The 20332-nt window shown below is 40.9% G+C and overlaps 1 protein-coding gene across 1 annotated transcript in view; it reads left to right on the top strand.

The window, feature by feature from the left end:
* The first annotated feature begins 2540 nt into the window (after window positions 1-2540).
* LOC122968400 (ephrin-A5b-like) overlaps window positions 2541-20332 on the top strand; it is a 76676-nt gene continuing 58884 nt past the window's right edge. Inside the window, exon 1 of the mRNA XM_044333594.1 lies at window positions 2541-3506. Within this exon, the coding sequence (XP_044189529.1) occupies window positions 3382-3506 (125 nt within the window). The 5' untranslated portion in view covers window positions 2541-3381. The remainder of the gene's footprint in view (window positions 3507-20332) is intronic.

Genomic DNA, 20332 nt, shown 5'->3' on the forward strand with positions numbered 1-20332 from the left:
AATCATAAGGCCATGAGAAACATTAGGATGCACGGCTGTGTGTTGTCCTGGCAGCCCCACTGACCCTAATTTATAATGACTCCATTGTCTTGGGTAACACAGACGTATATCAGGCGTAAATGAAGTAGGACAGGCACTTTAGCTGGGGAGATGAGGTGATTATAGCTCATGGATTAGTCTGCCTGGGTGAGGTGGATGATCGGCCTGACGCGCACGCACGCACACAAATGTGCACAAAAAGAGTCACGCGCGCCGGCTCGCAAACACTCGGACCTGCGGGTTTGTGTATACACATTCACGCATTTACATGACACACACGTGCGTGCATGCACCCACACACGCAGTGACCTCACCATGACACCCAAACAAACACAGTGTGAAGGGGATTTACTGTAAACAAAGCCCACAGGAAGATGATCACGGTGCCGTCGGGTTTGGGTTCAGCTTGCTCATCAGTGATTTGAGGATTCATGATGTACAGCAGGTGCATGTCACAGTCATTTTACCCCTGGTGTAGGTGGGTTCAGGTGCTTCTGGGGTAATGTTATGCTTCTCAGAGGATGGATTTTCCTGCTAACAGTCTGCTTGGTTTGTTGGGGCTTTAAGATGCAACTGGAGCTTCTGGAGAAAAAAAAACACATACACTGAGATAGTGTTAACATTTTTACTACAAAAGTAGTATTGTTGGTTACAAACCTACTACAGTTATCTTGCTCTGAGGCAACAGTGTAAACCACTGTACTGCTCAGTCACAGGCAATAAAGCATTTGATATATGAAGCATCTGATGTGATATCTAGCCAATGCCCTCTCTATTTCATTTCATTTTGCAGGTGCTCGCCCCTGAATAAAAAATCTCATCATGTGAAGAAGTATTTCTACTCAGCATTTAACTGTTGCTTCTATAGAAGCTATTTCATTTTGTCCTCTGAGTAAACCCAATAGTTTTGAAATGAGTGCACACACTGTGTGTGGCACACTGTGGCTAAACAGATGGAGAAGAACTCTGAACCCAGTGAGATGAAGGGCAACAGGCCTGTTCAGGTGGAATAAATCAGGCTGTTTGTGAACAGAAGCCACAGTTTAACTGTTCAGTGTCTCAGTAATGTTTAACAATCCTCCTGTTGAGCCCAGCAGCCCTCAGATGAGCTGCCTCAGTGGTACTGTTGTTATGATGAGGATTAGCTCAACTAGCAGGCTGAACTCTGTCTGTCTCTGCACTGACTCACTAATGGACAATCTCTAAACAACACCTGGCGATGTTTATGCAGCCTAAGTACTTTATATTTCATAACATTATTCTATCCAGCAGAGAAATGGTTAAAAATGATCTTCTTCAGTGAGCAGAGTATTGAATTCCTGAAAGAGGCAGACGACTCATGATGGTTTTCCCATGGCCACCACTACGTGGCGCACTGGGCCGTGAACCCAAACCACAGTGCAGCACACTGGGGATGTACAGCTATGAAACCTGTAACAGGCAAAGTTTTATAATGTCCGTGAGACAAATGTGTAGCCAGTAAAAAAAAGAAACCGGTTTTGCTTTTGTACTGACGATAAAATGTGTGGCTGTTGGGCCATTTAGTGCAGAACGGAAATGTTTTCCCCATAACAAGTAGAAACTCTGCCAGCAGATACACTTGAGATACAAAACAATGTTACCAGTTACAGGACTGTTTTGAAACCAGTTGCAGACTGTTTTGAAGCAGGACAGAAAACTGAGAGGACACTGCATTTGCTGACAAGATCATTAATGAGAATAATTTCAAAAATGAGTTAATTTGCATTAAAAACGGCTTAAATTCGGTTATGGCACATTTAAATAATAACGACTTTATATGCATTTTATGAGGACAAATAAAAAAGTGAAACTGAGAGTGAAATCATAACTACTTGTAGTACAAAGTGAAGTGAAAATAAAGTTCAGCCAGTGAAAGGAGCTTGTTGTGCAGTATGTTTAAGATATGATCTCGGATATGTCTGCTGGCCTGGGAAGCACAGATACCCCCTAAGAGGAGGGATGTTGTTTTTGTAAGCGAAACGGCCGTCATTCAAAATCCAAGCCAATGAGACTGTGCGCGCCCGCGAAACTGTACGCTGCAAGAAATATCCGCAATAACAAACAATGCTGCAGGCGGCTGCACTCACAATCCCGTATGAGAAACCTGATGACTGCCTGCCTGTGTGGTGAACAAATGTATTGTTTTCTGCACACATCGGTGAGATTTTATTGTCTTTTTCAAAGCGGACTGATCTGATCTGAGAAGACTTTCTGCAACCTGTGAAAACAAGGTGCGTCTCAAAGTGGAAACAAAGCGGAAGTGATTATTGTTTTTTTGCATTTTACTTCAGAAAACGAGCTCCAGGAGATTCAACAGTCTCTGTGGCTGGACGCCTGGACTGTCAAGACGGACATTTTTTGCAGTGTGCTCCGGCTGGCACAGTAGGAGGGAGGAAGGGAGAGAGAGGGAGAGAGAGAGAATAGGATTGGGGAGGGGGGGGGGGGGGGGGGGGGAGTGGAGGGGTTGGAGGAGGGGGGTTGGTCCGGGAGAGCATGGCCGCAGGAGCCAGAGCGCTGACTTGTATTGGTTCATCCAGATTGATAACACAGCTTCTCGCGCTCTCTCGGTTGTGTGGCGGAGCCGCTCGTCAGGGGACATTTAACCCGGAGATTGTGCGTTTGCGCGAGGCTGAGTGCTTCGATTTTCTGCGTGCATTTCTGGAGCTGCTTGGAAATCTGCGTGTTCAGTCGGAGCTGAAGCTGCTGGTTTGAGTCTTCTTCCTCTTCTTCTTTTTGGCTTCTTGGTGATTCAAACCGAACAGGAGGAGAGACCCCGAGCTGAGAGGACAGCGGAGATAAAGCGACTCTACAAAGACTGTATCTCTACTCTCTTGATCTCTGCTTTGAGGAACATTTAGTCTCTGATTTTTATTTTTTTCCTCTGCGTACGCAACGTTGCCATCTCTCTGGGAAATTCAGTGCGAGTTGGAGAAACTGTTCGCTGCGCTGCGCGGAGTTGAGTCGTGGCTCAGGCGTACATATTGTGGATTTTCACTGTCCGTTACTACTTGAAGTAGATCTGGTTCTCATTCAAGCGAGTGAGGAGTGAGCTTTCGGCGCAGATTAAACGATCTGACTTAAAACGCGGACTGAACAGAAACCTCTCGTTTAAAGAAAGAAAGAAAGTCCAGCTTTAATTTTGTTAGAAACACCGAAGAGAGAGCTGCATCTGTGAGGAGATAAAAAAAAAAAAAGAGTGGACTCTCAGAGTTCCTCATCCCTTCTCATCACAAGATTTCACCAACACATCCATCTGAATCTTTAAACTCGAACCAGGAGGGACTGTAATCAATTTGGCCTCATCGGAGTTCCAGAGCAAATATGCCGCAGGTGGAAATGATCATCTTCCTCATCCTCATCATTGGGATGTGTGTGTACGGCCAGGACCCGGCTTCCAAGGTGGTGTCCGACCGCTACGCCGTCTACTGGAACCGGACCAACCCCAAGTAAGTATCCCGCCCGCCCGCTCTCCTGCAGGGACACACCGGCATACGGGGCTGTCTCCGCCCGCATGAGGCGGCGGACTTCACCCTTGACGTTGCCCGGTTGAAGCTGCGCTCTAACCGGTGTGCAGCAGTTTCTGTTCCCTGCTCTAACCAGGTGTGCAGCAGTTTCTGTTCCCTTTGTTATCCAATCTGTACACTCTTAGCTCCATTTGAAGCATTACAAGTGCTAAAAGTCAAAAACACCATTATGAACGCTTCTCTGTCTAACACAAGCCTGATAAATTGAGTGTTGTCAGGCTCACTCTTCACTACAACCTTTTATTTGTTGACCTCACTGATGGATTGTTGTGATGATTACAGTTTAATAATCCGCCATATCTGAATCATCTTTGCAATCAACTGTACGAACTGAGCAGCATAAATCATACTTGACACTGGAACAACAAGGCATTTTCACACAGGCTGTCCGCTATTACGCACCATTACGCGCCATTACGCATTAGTGTTTGTTCCACATTCAGGTCGCAAATGAAATACACGAGCTGTGTTACACGCGCTGCGAGAAATACATTCGGCTGAGCTGAGTCTGCTGCGTTGAAATAATGCTGAGTCGCCTCCACTCTGTTGCCATCGTGGAGAATTGACACAATCGTTTTTGTGCCAAATGGCGACTCATCCAATGAGACATTGGAAGTTTGTTTCCCTAGAGAGAGTTTGTGTGGTTTATTATTTATTTTAGTGTTCCAACGACTCACTGTTTTGCTCATTTAGTGCTGATAAAGTGTATTTTGTTGTGTTGGGTGACTAAAACCCTGCAGTTAAAAACTTTAGGTTGCTTCCTGGTTCTAATTATCAGATGTTTGCCCCTTAAAAATATTGCAGTAGGAGCCCAGATTCTTCTACCTGAGATACTAAACTGACATTTCAGCATCTTCACTCCCTCCTGTGTATATGTTGGGGCACCTCCCCTGGTGACTCAGTGCTTCACTCTTGGCTCTTGAGCGCATAGTGATATAATGAGTGTGTGTCACTTTGTTTCAGTTAAACAGGAATCCACTTTAATTTTGTCAGGTATTAGCGGGCCACAGTTTCAGCCCACACAACAAGGCTGCTGCTGTGCGTCTTTTGTGACTAGTGTGACCCTGAGGCAAAGCATGTGCAGAGATTGCTACATCAGAGTCGAACTGACAGGATGTTAATGATACAAATGCAAATGCCGTGGTGACATCAAAGGCGGCCGCTAACATGCAGATATCTGAGTCTGATAACAGCTTTCTGTCCCACTCACGGGCTGCAGGTTTTTGTGTTTTTCTTTCTTGGCCTTCAATCAGTGCCCAGTTCCCAAGTCTGGTTTTTTGGTTGCCATGCTTCCCCCGGTCCAAGTGTCCCCTCCACCCCTTCTGCCTCCCTCCCGGCCCACGCTGGGGCAGACAATGACGGGGTACACAGGGGTATTTCAGCAGCGGCCAAGGCACAGCGTGGTGCTGGGTCTTGTGAGAGATCCACACATGCTGAGGTCACACACTTTGTAGTAACCAGGCGAGCTGCGGGTTAAGCAGCACAGAGGGGACTGTTGTCAGGGTCAAAACCGGGGCAGTACCGCTGGCCATGGGGCCCGGTGACGGCCCACGGCTCGGCACCCCGCCTGGGCTTTGTCTCGGCAGAATGGAGGCTAAATAAATGAGTAACTCTAAATGACTGTCTCCTTTTCTCATTCATGACTTTAATCTAAACCTGACCCTGGCAGTATAATGTAAGGGGGGCTGTGCTTAAAGCTGGGGGCCCCCTGACCCGCAGCAGAACCTAACAGTATTCCATACAAGCTTGCGGGCCCCGGATCCCTGCTGTTTAATGTAACCATACTCAGTATTGGAGCCCTGGGAACCTGCTGCGGTACAGTCCCAACTTCCAGATGAGCTTTCTTACCCCCCTCTTCTGCTCTCTCTGCTGCATATTTGACCAAAGTGGGAAAAAATGGCATCCGGAGCAGCAGTCCATACTCAGCCATTCATGAAATCCCCTACAGGAGCTCTGGAATTGAAAGGGGAAGTGAGTTGTGAAAAATGGAAATGCGATGACATTTTCATATGTTTCTGTTGTTTCAAAGGGGCTGCGAAGAGCCTTTTTGTAATTTAGATAAACGTACGTCCATATTTGCTATGCTTTCATCTGAGGGAAACATCTTTCTGCTCTGATGCTCGCTGCTGATAAGGCTCAGACGAGCAGGACTCAAGAGCGTTGGAGGAGGGATTTCATCCTCAGGACAGCCCTGAGGATGGTTCAGCCTCGCCTGGAGTTTGAAAAGCTTCTATAGTGAAAGCGAGTAGCTGTGCTCGTATAAGCTACTTAATGAAATTAAATGAAACTCCAGTATCGGGGAGCCTTGTCAGAAAGAAACTGCTGAGGCACAGTTGATGTGATGACTCGTGGTTGTTTTTGATGCCAGATACCCTCAAAAGTACCCAAAAGGCTGCAAATAATTGTGCTATTTTGTTATTTCTCAGTCAAGCATAATTTCCTCAGTGAAGAGGCTGCAGTAAAATCTTGCACATTGTTCGGTCAGAGTCAGTCCATTAGTCAGGGACACATAATATTGCTGTTAAGGTTTGAAAAGGCTGGGAATGGTCCTTACTTGGGTATAATCATAAAAAAATGTAGGAATTGTACAAAAATTTGTAAAGAGAATGTGGCAAAGCACTGTTTTCACATGTTTCTGTGGTATAGGAACAATGAAGACTAATGCGTAGTTGCCGTGGTATAATTCCCCACATTTACAAGCCACTGTTAGCAGAATACAGACGCAAGTACTTGGTTCCACAAGGCATAAGGCATATTTATTGTTTTTTATAAATTGTAACTAATGGTTTAATTAATATTAATAAAGGATTTGTTCATGTTTATAGATCAGTAATAAGCTATACAACAACTTTTGGGTTACCAGGTTGTGTAAAGGTAGACTCATCCAATGGCTGCAGAATATCTGAACCAAAACCCACTCAATTACTTGATGGTTTATGGTAGTGAAAGAAGCCTTTATTAATGACTCATTAACATTTACAATTACACATCTGATGGCTTATTAGAAAGTGAGACACACATGACCAAAAACTAAAAAATGTAGCAATGTAACAGATAATTCAGTTTGTAGCAAAGTACAAACGTACTTGTATACTAATAGTATAAGTATTAAGTTGACAAGTTCTAATTGAAAGTCAATAAATAACATATGATTAATGCTTATGGTAACATTAGCTACTTGCTAATTATCTAGAAGTAATTTACAAAGCATTAATAATTAACTTATTAATCATTATTTATAATTAATTATGACATATAAACCTTTATAAAGTATAAATGCAGTTGTATATATTGAAAAGTTGTCAATAACTGGATTTTGGTACAGATGAGTTATTGTGAGTAAGATTAAAACACACACAGTCATTAATAGCCTATTCATGATCTATAAAGTATTAATAAATGATTTATTAACATCATTAAAGCCATCTGCTATAATTTATAAACTCTTTATTAAGTGTGCTTTAACAGATTAGATAGGAAGATTAAAATAATCCAAGAACTGTTTTTACTGTGTGATCTATAAAGCACTATTAGCGCACGTATTAACCATTAGTAAAGTCATTAGTTGTAATCTTTAAATCTATATTAAGTATACGTCATTAGAAAGTGACACCAAGACAGATATATCCCAATCACAGCAAGGGATCAAAACCCTGAAAATAAAAAGTGCAGCGTTTCGTAGTGGAAAAGCTCATGTAAGAAAAATGAGCCACAGATGTTCATTGCCAGCGTTGCCGTCTGTTTCAGTAACCAAATGATGGAATAAAATGTGTGAGTGGGGTATTTACTGCTTCTCTGACAAGGAGCTATTAGTGAATTCCCTGCTCACCAGCTATTTAGCTGCTTCATTAAAACACACCCGGGTCCATATGGTCCGCATGCAGGCGTTGCCGTGGCCCAAGGTGTTTATTTGTTGCTGATAGGTGGGATCAACGGAGAATCAGGGCTGAGTTCCGTCCCTAATCTCCCAAGCTGTTTGTGTCTCAGACGCCATGGAAACTGATACCCCTCGTCATCAAAGAACCTTATTGGGTGGGACTAACGACCTGACAGCTGGGGAGAGAGGGATTCCAACATTCTGCGAGAGCACTGTCACCCCAGGGGTTTCCCTTAATCCCTGATAATGCCCATCCAAAGCTTTCCACAGCAGATGCAACATATTTCTCCATAACACAATCAAAGAATCTTTTCAGTGGCCTGTTTCCATGTTTGATACAAATGTTGTTATTGATTTAAGAGGCCTCTCTGATGATCCATGTCGTCTTCTCCCTCTCCGTTTTCTGTGCATACTTGATCATTTTGTGTGGAGTGAAAGCCTCAGATGATAGGAAACTACTCTACTTGACACTTGTGCATATTTCTTCTGATAGCAGTATGACCTCCGCTATTTGCTTTTCTTACACTGCCCTCTTTTTAATCTCCACTTAAAGAAACAATGCTCCATTTTTCACTTGGTGGCGAGCTGATGTTGTGATAGTTTCCCAATGGCATTGTGAGTTGCCCCGTTTGCATTGTTCTTAGTGTTTACCCTCGCTTTCCCCTCTCAGCATTTTCCCGGCTCCCTGCCGCTCGGTTCCGCTTGGATTAAAAACGGACACAAAAAGGCAACCACGTCCAAATATTGACTGGGTCTCAGGACCGCAGCCCTCTCCCAGCGCCGGCCAGACCGCCTGAAAGGCCGCTATTGTTCCGCTCGTACTCAGCGGCCCATAGCCGGCTTTTAGCTATGCAGAGAGACAGACAGAGAGAAGGAGTAGAGGGGTGGTGGTTGAGAGTGTGCATATGTTATCTGAGGTGGGGCAGGGGAATTATAACGGGAGGGACTACACACAGTCACTGGGGGTGAGAGAAACTTCCGTGGAAGAGGCCAGAGGCTACGACGGGGGGGGAAGAGTGTCCAGGTCGCCGAGTCCCAGGGTGGGGTCAGAACCAGTGTTTCCACCCTGAGGAAGTGTCAATCTCAAAAGGCATCAAAGGGAAGCTGACTGAATGTGATTTCCTGCCCAGGAGGGTGCAGAAAGTATCAATAAACTGTAGATGAGAGGTTTCTTATCTGTGGTTTACCTTCTATTTTATTACAAAGTGCAGGAGCATTAAGCCTCCTCGCAGCACTTCAGGCTTTCAGTGCATGAAATGAAAGAGCATCGCATCTCTGATAGGAAATCTGCCATATTCAATTTCTTGTATCGTGTCAATTTCCTACCACTCACTGGTACTTTAATCAGTTGTACCTTACAGAATGTACTTTAAAAGACTGAACCTTCAAGTCAATTAAGCTGTGAGTTTCATATACTGAGCCCTTCTGCAGAAGGGGGAACAGTCGCCCTGTGGAGTCGCCCGTCATTCCTCATGCTCTCTACGACCCTGCCTGCAGAGAGGAGCTGCCCCAGCACTCTCTTTACGCTCTGACTAATAAGGCGAGGCCCTCAGGCTGCCGGCGCTTGATTGACAGGAGCTAGGACAAGAGGACAAGAGGTTACTAATAAGTGTGGCAGGATTATTGGTTTATAGCAATATTTCTCTCAAGTTCTGCCACAGCACATTCAACGTGGGTACAAAGAGTTGGTGCATTTTCTTTCTTTTTGTTTTGTTTTTCATCACTATAAAACATTTCCCCTCATTTTATGTCTATTACTGAGCTCCAAACTCTTGTTTTCCTAAAATAGGAGAAATATATCTACCAGTGTGGCACAATTACTTCAACCAGATCCTAAAAGAAGTCAATTCGTTGCAAGAATTTTGCGGAATTGAGTGTCAGTATGTTGAAAAAAGAAAGAATAAGGCACATGGCAGCACTAGAGTCCATAAAAATGACTCCTGAACAAGGAAATTTAGTTGAAAATAAGTGAAAAAATTAATTTAATTTGTAATTTAAATAATTTCAGCCAGTTTCTGATTCAAATCGAGCTGTTTCAAGAATGTTCTAGTCTCAGTAAGTTGAAAGAAGAAAGAAGAGAACATCAGCAGTGTGATTATTTCAACACTATTTCCACCACTGAGTCATTATTTTGATAGAAGGTATAATAGAATGAGGGAAACTGATACATGAATCTAGAAAAAACAGGAAGTAGAAACAGGATGAAATAGTTTTTCTTCACCAGCAGGTTTTTTCACTTGTTTAAGAAGATAAGACTTTTATGACTCATCAGTTGACAAAAATGACCTGATAACATTCCTTCTGTGTCCAGATCAGATAGCGTGTGAGTTTGGCTTCTTCTGTTTGATATGCGCGACAGTCAATGGATTAGCGGGGAGGGGGGGGGGGGGGGACTCTTCGGGCCTAATCTCGCGGTCTCACTCCGCTGCACAGAGGTTCACTTTTCTGCCGTTTTAATCTTAGTGGGGCTTTTTTTTTGTGTATGCTGTTTAAATGTGAGTGGTGAAATGGCATCCCCTGTGTCTTTGTAGGCACCGGTGAGGGTATTAGCAAAGAGGCTCTAAGGGGCTTAAGAGGTCAGCCCTCCCTTTGTGCGAAGACACAAAACACTTCCTGTGGGACCCTTCACCCCTCTCTGTTCTTCCCTCAGAAAGCCAAGCCCTGCCTGACCATTCACATTAATCAGCCTTAGCTCCTAATGACTGCAGTAAAGCTTCTAAAAACTGCTTCCAAAAAGGTCCAAAAAGAGCCACTAAGCTGCTAACAGACTGAGCAGTGCTGCTGCTGCTGCTGCTGCTGCTGTTTGCAGGGCATCACACAGTATCAAAGATGGCAGGGTGGATGCTTGGTCATCCTCGCCTCCCTTTATATTCTGCTCAACACCAGAAACGAATGAAACATGAGTTTAGATTGTTTGTCAAGACCTGAAACAGAGTCAAAGAAAAAGAAAATGTGTCAGCTGCAAAGGATGTTCGTTCTTATGTGCCTTTCTATAAAAAAAAAAGTGTTTTTCTGTGCAAGACTACACTGTAAAAATCTCTATCTAGTAAGAAAGTTTTGTGTATTACTGATTTTTTTCTTGATTCCTGTGCGACAGCTGGCCTCATTTATTGAGTTTTGTTTGAAGATTCACTTCTAGAAAACTGGTTTGTTTCAGAAACAGGTTGAAATAACATTTAAGGAGTCAATAATAGAATAAAATGACTTGATAACAGGGAGGTTTTTTTGCAGTGTGACTCCACCAGTGAAGGTGGAGTAAATGTGTGGGATGAGTTGTTTTAATAGGATTGAAAACAGGGAGAGAGCAGAATCAGAAGTATCAGCAGTGATTTATCTCATATGTTTGGATTATTTAGAGGTGAATAACTCTGTTTTAGAGATTACCAAGCTTTATTTTGGACTAAAAACTGTCAGCTCAGAGCCTTTTGGTTTTGACTTGTTAGCTGCGATGTCAGTAGTTTAATACCTGAAGTGGATATCCTGACACGGACGGCTTCGCTGTCTCCTCTGGTTTAAGACAAATGGAAGTAATGAAATAAGAAAATTGGCACGAAACGGGATTCATATCATATACGCGATTACAGCTGTAATGTAAATTGGCTTGAACTATATATGCTTGATAAAAAGCAAATGTGATCATTTTGACAGCTGGGCCAAACCTCCCAGTAAATGTTTCTGGAAATATATTTGGGTCAGTGCGGCTTTGGAGGGAGGCCTGAAACAAAAACTATGTGTACCTCCTCATCAGGGTGATATTTCTTGATTTTAAATGGCTGCTGACTTTCAAGCTTTTGTGTATTTTGGAAGAAATTAGACAAAGCTGATACGTGAGTGTGTTACTTTTCCAGTCAAGACTTTTGTGAATCATTGTGTGATTCACGGAGTGTTGAGACTCTCTGCAGTGACTGAACAGCACGTCTGACAGCCAGTTTTTCTTTTAGCCGCAAAGACAAACCAAAACATCTCTTGATGAAGCGAAATATGCTATTGTGGGAGACACCAGTTCCGCCTAATTGCTTTTGTTTCTCAAGTTCAAATATCTCTAGCAATCATTTTGGTATGAGGGTTTATCTGATGGTGGTTTGGAGCTGACCACAACACAGAAGAAGTTTTTCGCTTATTTGCCATTTTCAGACTCCCGTAGTGAAAAATATTAAAAGGACAAAATGTGATTTATCTGCGTGTGAAAAACAGTTGTTGTTTCATGAACTTGGTCTGACTTTGCGGGACCTTTCGTGTGGCTATCTGGTCCATTGAGACTCAAAGTGTTTCCTCCTGTTGGATTTCAGCACACTTGCAGCTTTGGGACCCATGAAATATTTAAAAAGCTGTTTGTGATCTCACGATAGAGCCCGGACAAACCTTCACACGCAACCAGGAGAAATCCAGGTCAGGACCGCCATGACTTTAATAGAGGGGTCGACATTATGTCGGCTTTTCTTTCTTTTTTTTTTTTTTTTTTTTTTTCACAAATCCTTTCCTGGCCTGTGTTTCTTTGGTGATGAATGACTGCGATTAAATTGTTTTTGGTATTTTATCATAGCGCAACACGAGCACGAGGGTCATTAATTGAAATCTCAGACTGCCAAAATCTGTACACTTTCCATAGACATGGCTGACTTCTCCTCTTCGCCCTTTCTCTGTGGTGTGTGGCGGAGCGGGGAGCACAAGCAGCCATTTTCCAAATTCGACTCCATTTTGTTTCAAGGAATAAAAGTAGGTTACGAATCCTGGGAAATCACTTGAGCAGTTTCTGATCTTTTCTGATCTGATAGTCAACTACTTAAAAAGACCACTCCTTTGTATGAAGTCATTTGTGTGTAATTGACTCCTTAAAGTGTGTTTTTTCTGAAACAACTGGAAGTAAAATTCTGTTATCAGTTCAGATCAGAATATTTCAAGTATTTTCTTCTATCATGTCTTTCTTGAGTTCAGTGCAGTGACCTGCTTTGTTCCTTATTGTTTTAAGATAGACAACAGGCACATTTTTATTGTTTTCTGATGAAAATAAGTTGAAATATTGTTTTTTTTCGCCGGCAGATTTTTCACTTGTTTGTAGAAAATCAAGTTTTTACCATTCAGTATTGCAGACAATTATTATATTTTTTTATTGCTGAAGATTATGATGATCATCCTACATTTGTGGCTAATTAAATCTAGCTTATTATTATTATAGGAAACTTCAGATTTCATCAACTAGTCTTTTACTTGGCTGGTAGATCAAAGACTGCAACAAGGGACAAGCAAGGAGCAGCACTGCAAAAAATACTCTTCTAGAAAAAAGCGAAATATTCTGTTATCTACAGAAATGTCAAACAAAATGTCTGCAAGTTATGAAGATAAAATGACTTCAAAAGATTCTCTGAAACTATCATGAAAATCAGGCCACTACACTGTCTATAATATCTTAAAACCATCTGACCTTAAAAGAAGTCAAAAAGATTTGATAAAAGCAATAAAACTTCAGAAATTCAAGAAAATCTTTTTTTTTTTTACACAAAATTGTTTTGTATTTCAGCTCCATTCAGAAGTTATTTATGTAACTGCACTGTGTTTTTCATTTAGTCTAGTTTCAAGGTCTGATTCTTGAAACTAGTAAAGCCATGTAGTTCTCTCTTAACAGATGTTGGAGATATGAGGGCGACGACTAGGCAATCCATTTTTCAGACTTGTTTTTTTATGAGCTCCAGCTGCAAATCAAAAACAGGTGCCTTGAATCAAGTTTAATAATCTAATGCAAATGTTTCTTGACAAGATTATTTATTTTAGAAAAGTAAAGAGATTTAATCGTCCTGAAATCAGATCTTATGACTTTGTTGCAGTGAGGTCTGTCTGTCAGCCTGATTGACCTACTAACATGATGATTTGTAGCTGTTGATGTTTGTTTTTGGTGTGTGCCATCACTGCTGCCCTATACAGGCTGGTACCTTGGCGCTCATATCACTGGTCGCAGCAGCAGCACGGTGGGAACACGCAGGCAGACGCTGCGAGCGCTCGTGCTGATGATCTCCTTTTATGTCTTGGCTCCATCAGGGCCCGGAGTTATTCTAGTGCATAATTGATGGAGGAGTTAGAATAGCAGAAGTAATGCGATGAGAGGGTGCAGCCAAGCGGAGCGAGGGATCGCGTGCGTGGGGCTGCAAACATTGCAGGGGACGAGAGGAGGGCATCTGGCGTAACAGGTCCCAGCGCTGAGTCGACACAGAATATGTCACCACCGCAGCCAATCGCGGCGCCCCTCTTCCCCACCAATCAGATGTCTCCGCTTGAGCGGAGTACTACGCTCTCATGAATCAGACGAGAGACTAGTGCTTCTCAGAGCTCTTGTCGGCTTATATTCCTTCTTATTTGTGGCATTAAAGCTTCAGGTTGAAACTTAAGTATAATTGAGATAATTAGCATTTTAGTGTAGATTGCACTTGGACTAGAAAGGAATGTTATAAATGACCTTGGGGTATTTTTGGCCACAGAAAGCTTTCTTTGTCCCTTTAGTGAATTCTGGGGATGTATTTGCGGTATCAGCAGTGGCAGGGTGGATATCACACCTAGACCAACCCCTACAAAGAGAAACTAATGGTCCAACAAGCCTGTATTGTCTGTTTAACAAAAGAGACAAGGTTACAGATAACCTGTCCCGTCCTGCTTCAAAGAGACTGATGAACTCTGAGGGAACAAATAAAAACCAGGAAAGGAGACGGGTTTCACACTGTGCCCCAAAGTTTCTAGAGTTTTAAGTTCTTTTTCTTTAAGAGAAGAATATGTTTAAAAATAATAATGTCAGGAAAAATGACACCAGAAAAATATTGAATAATTGCAAAACATTGTATGTATGTGAACTATATTTCCTGAGAAAGGAAAAAGTTAAACGTATAATAACCATTTTAAAAGAATCAAAAAAAGGTCATTAGTTAGTACTTAATGTGTATATTTATGATTTAATGCGCCAAATAAATTACAGTAACTTTCTTTACTCTGGTACTGAATTTATCACTTTCCGATAAGAACTTAAGGCACAGAGCACTGCAAAAAACAAACAAAAACCTTAACCAGTCATTTAATCTCATGTTGTTCTCATGTTGTTCTCATGAATCTACAAAATCCCAAAAAAACAAGAGGAAAATCTTCTCGTAGTGGTGAGATCATTTGGAATTTTCCAGAAATAAGAGTCACTATTTTGGAAAAGGACAGAATTAAGTCAAGAAAGGTTAAAAAAAAATTACTTTTCAATCTAGAAAATGTGTAAAACATGTTCATTCGTGATGGAAGGTAAATAATTTCACTTCATTAAGAAAAATGTTCTACTTGATTTTAAGAAAATGTATTTCGGAATATTGAGTTTTTGCAGTGTAATCACCTCACTTCCAAAATAAAGTGTTGAAAAAAATCTAAAAAACTTATAGAACTTGTTTACTTTATTTTATCTGCTATTATTCAGGCCATGTGAGTTTTTAATACAGTATTTGCTGTGTACCAATTACTTTATATTTTGTGTATTAAAGTGCAGAATGCGCATTGGACACAGCTAATGGGAATTTACTATAATTTCACGGACAGAGACAGTGTTCTTGTAATTATCCAGCAGCCAGCGTAATGCAAACAGTAAGTTGTGCAGAGTTTTGTGTGTGGCTCCGCAGACAGTAGCTGGTGTCTGAAGTCGGCTCTGAAACACAGACCTGTCCAGCAGAGCACTTAGAGGCCACTGGACCGGGACTGTGCCTATTAAGATCATAAAATCCCGCTCATAAAGATGTTTTATTTGTTTCCTGAGTGTGCCGGCTGCTTAGGTTTCCATCAGAAGTCTTTATGGCTCAGTGCTCATATTTCTGTCTCTGGATGCAGGTGGCTATTAAGTTTTAGTGGACTTTTGTAAGTAGCAAAAGCCTGGTCACCAAAAGTTCACTAATTATTTTTTTCTTCTTCTTAATGGATGTTTTTTTCTTTTTTTTACTCTCTTAAACTGAGGAATTTTCATGAATATCTGTTACGCAGTGTGATCTTATGGCAGGGAAAAAATTCCATTGTAAATAGAAATAACTTCAATTTACAGCGAATTATTTGTATCAGCGATGTTAGTAAATATAAAACTTATGTTTTTATCAGTATAGTCAAATCATCTTTATCTGCATCTAAATACATATTATTTTATTTTTCGTATGTCACGCCTTATACACAATGTTTAAAAATACAGTTTTATTCACAGTGACTTAGACATTTTTAAAATGCTAATTATTTAAAATTTATTTGAAGTAGAATTTCTTGAAAACTAATTGTTAATTTTAGCATAAAAGTTAGAATTTAAGTTTTATTTGAAATAAAGATACACCACACCCAAATTCATAGTTTGTATTTTTTAAAAATATGTAATACAGTATAATAATATTGATATATTATTTCTATGTGTTTATCCATAGTATGTGCAAATATGCATTTGCATTAATATATAATATTATTATTGTTTTCTACAACTTTTTTACAGCGTCATATGACTTTAAGTTACACTTTGTAAACCGAAAATGAAGAAAATCTTGTATATTGTCTTAAAATGTGCAGAATTAATTAATCAAACTGCATTTTCACAGTAAGAAAAATATTTCAAAATAAAAAATCAGAAAAGTAAATTTATTGATTTTACATTCGTTGTAATTTTATATATTTTTAAAAATGTCCAGTAACATATTTTTGCTCGATGTAGCCATAGTTATGAAATTTAATCTTATATTGTGTCTTATGACTGGTGTTTCACCTAAATTACTGGTAAAAAATAATCTTCTCAAAGGCGAGCTGGCATTTGCAGGGTTGAACCTCGCTTTGATGCAGCCATGTGTCGTTGGCGCGGGGTTCCACTTCTGTCAGTTTCACTTATTTGAGTCTGTCTGATTATAGGCTGGAATAAAAGCGAAGAATTGATCGAAGAAGAAGAAAAAAAAAAAAGGCCTGATGTGTGGATGTTGAAGTCCTGTGACTGCTCCTCTGGGTCACATGGTTCTTCCAGAAGTAGTGCTGGTGAGGTCTAGACACGCGATACACAGGGGGGTTAGAGAAACACGCCGGCTAAGACGTCATACACATTTACCATCCACCAAGCCACTCCTGTATGGAGGCAGGCCCGTTCTAAATTTTGCCCAGCAACCCAGCAGTGTAGTGGGAGATGTGGCGCTATGGTGCAGCACCACAGTTTGACACAGTTTTGACCATTTCTGATCAGAAACCACATTTTTTTGTGATTATTTCAAAGTACAGGCAAGAGATTTAAGACTCTGTGCGAGCATAAAGTTTGTTTTGAAATAATTAAAGTGGTTTTAATTAATATTCTCATTCAATTAAATAGTTTGAAGAGCAACTTTTGACGCTGAATCACCAGCTGAGAGGTCTTTCCTACATCTGGTGATATCACATCTTTGTCATTTGGAGCCCAAAATGTTCAAAAATTAGGTTACAAATCCTCCACACTACAGTGAAAATGGATAAATATGCAAATTTGTTCCAAGCCCAAAAGAAAAAAAAAAACAGGGGTGTGTCCTCTCAGAAAGTCACCAATCAGGGTTAACCCATAACCCTGCGGCAGCCAATGAGCCATGGAGCAGCTGTGCTTTCATTGGCCTGTTGAGCACAGATAACCAAAACTGTGCCAGATACACCAGGGTAGAAATAACCCAGAATTCCTGTCGCCTGAAGGGAGCAAAGCTCTTAATGCAGCATGTTGAATTCATGCTGCAGCTTTCTCGGGGATGTAAAATAAAATGCCAACAGCTATGTGAATAAATCACTATCTGTATGGTGTCCGTGCATCCTGGCAAGGACACACACACACACACACACACACACTGTTGCAGTGTCCGCCACAGTATAAATGTTAGAAGGTTACACAGAGCTGAGTTTGCTTTCTGTCTTGCTGGCTCATTATCTCTCCCAGTGCTTCTCATTTCTCTCTCTGTCATAGTCATATGACTAGTACTATGACATGTCATGACATATCATGTCATAGTACTCTGCCATACCTGCCACATTTATAAAAAAAATGTATGATACTTTCCAAATTTGGTGTAGTGGCCCTAAATCTGTCATACAAAGTTTGCTGTTGGCAGACAAGAATTTCTTGACATAATGCAAATCACCCAAAGTTATTGAAGTGTACCAACAATTTGTTATTTGTGAAAATAGCTACGTTTGTAACCACAGAATCCCCAAATTTGTTGTAGTGTAACCAAATTGTATTTGTTATAATCCCTAAATTTGATGTAGGGTTACCAACATTTCTTGTCATAAATCTAAAATATGTTTTTGTGCTCACAACTCCCAAAATCTGATGTAGTGACCCTGACATTATTTATTCATGATAATACCAAAATTTGTTACGTTGAAAGAATCCAAACATGTTGTATAGCAGCTCCAGGATTTATTATAATCACAAAATTTGTTATTAGGGCCCATTACAATTTCTTGTTGTAATTATAAAATGTGCTAGAGTGTGTGCAAATCCCACAAATGTATTTGTGAGGGTTCGAAATTTTGTTATAGAGCTCCAAACATTTTGTGCAGGACCTTTAAAATGTATTAATTTTAATAAAATCAACATTTCTTATAGCAACACACACTCCCAATTACTGTAGTCGACCAAAATGTATTTGTGACAATGCCGAAATTCGTTCTAGGGCCCCAAAAATGTGTTATTTGTATAAAACATAATTTTTTATAGCACCATAAAATTTCAAAATGTAATGAAGCGTCCTAAAATTTGTTGACGTAATCCAAAAAAAATGTTTAAGAGCCCCAATTTACAAATGCTATTATGCTATAGCATATATCTATATATCTCTAAATATTCTTATCTTCAATTTTTTAATTTATGACAAACAATTAACCCAGAAACAGCTTAGGTTTTCAGTTCATTCAAGGCCCCCCTGGTGGCTACGGAGCTCTAAACTCTCTCTAAGCTCGTCTCCTGCAGGCTCTGCTATCAGATATGAGAAGAGCGATTAAGGCTTCTCTGAAATCACTGCTTTGTTCTACCCCCCCCCAAAAAACCCCCCATCTTCACCCCTGACCGCTCAACTGAGTCACTTCCTCCATGTGTTCAACATACAAGCACTGGACGCTCGCTGTAGGTTGAGATCATTGTAAAGCCGCTTTTCTGTGCTTGTTTATGAATTTGAGCGTCTGATCAGTCTTATGATTGTGGTTGTTCCTCTTTTGAGAGAATTGGTTTGGTTGGTTAATTGAAAACAGTTGACGCACAAAAAGGTTGAGTGTACTGCAGCTCCTTTATCTTTCATGTGTTGGTTTTCATGCTGTGATCTCGTAAAGAAAGGGTTCAGGTGCAGCACAAATGAATGTCAAGACAGTGCACTGGTGACTTTAATTTGGTGGTGTGCTCTGTGGGCACAGACACACCTTTAATCTGCTGTAGAAAATGAGTCTGCAGACTTTGGGAAGACACACATGCACACAGACATGTTGTCCTAGGTCATTTTTGGAGACATTACATAGACTTACATTCATTTCCTGGAGACGTACCCTAACCCTAACCATAAACACTACTTGCCTAACCCTTACCCTAACCCTAACCTTAACCACTGACCCAAAAATCAGCTTTTTCCCATTTGGGGACATGGCTTTTGTCCCCAATTGGACAAGTCATCCCCAATTAACTGGTCTTGAGTCTGAAATTTGTCCCCAAAAGTAGCTTATGACACACACACACACACACACACACACACTTGCACACACAGGCCATGCATGCCTGCACACAGAGGCAAACACACACAGATGCAGACGCAGACTTACGAGCAGGGTGTCGTATGTTTATCCTATAAGTCAGCTGTTTGATCATAATTTGTGATTAACCAGCCATGAGCGCTTTTGAATTAAGTGCAGCTTTTCATGTCAAAGTAACTGCAGCCTAATCTGTCTGGCCGTTCCCAAATGCTTTATAGTTGAGCAGAGCAGATGACACAGAGCAGGGTGGCTGGGTGGCGGCGCTGGTGTCTTAGAACTGGAATGTCGCAAGATTTAGTCCCAGTTGTGGTTTGAGCGCAATAAATTCCTGCCCCTCTGATTAAATCTAAGAGGATGGAGAAAGGAAAAGTCTCAAATTATCCACTCATATTTAGAACATATAATAGTAGAGGTACTCCATAAACGTATATATTTGCAGTTTCAAGCTTTTAGTTTGCCTTAAAAGCTGTCCTTAAGAGCAGGTAGAGGTTTCGGGAACCAGCAGCTAATGAAACCAGGTGTGTCAGCTGATTGCACAACTGAATCAGTTAGACTGATGATGTCACAGGACTAAACTGTGTGTAACAACTTCAGTTCTGTAGAAGATTTTGAATCACTGTTCAGTGAAAGTAACCTTGCTTCTATAACTTTGACATGCCGCAGCAGTCCAACACGAACTAAATACACTTACATACAGCTAACAGTATGTTAAAGAAAGCTGGTCAGTTTGCAATCAAAATAATGTCTTGTGTTGGCTTAAATCACTGCAGTCTGCACAGTTGAAATTGTCACTCTGCTTTGTTCACTGCCTCACAGTTTTCCATCAACAGCAGTGTCTGTGTTCTTTATTTCCTTCCTTTAGGTAGGGCTTGTTATTTTCAGGCTTTATTTTTTAAGAAAAATCTGGGGATCTATTGATGTTTACTTGTAATTTTAAAAATGGGGCCGGAAAATGGTGAAAATCAATCCCACAAAAATCCCACTGAACATTGGATTCCTACTGCATGAGGTATAATTGGAACTATGCTTGCTGCAAGAAGACCTAAGTTACTGAAAACTGTGGTAAACAATGTCTTACTGTGGAAGAAGAAACAGAAGACATTTAGGTGTGTGGGGACACAGTGAGATCTGGGGGGGAAAATTTGTCAAACTTGAT

The sequence above is a fragment of the Thunnus albacares genome, chromosome 18 (assembly GCF_914725855.1).
Source record: "Thunnus albacares chromosome 18, fThuAlb1.1, whole genome shotgun sequence".
Classification (NCBI taxonomy): Eukaryota; Metazoa; Chordata; class Actinopteri; order Scombriformes; family Scombridae; genus Thunnus; species Thunnus albacares.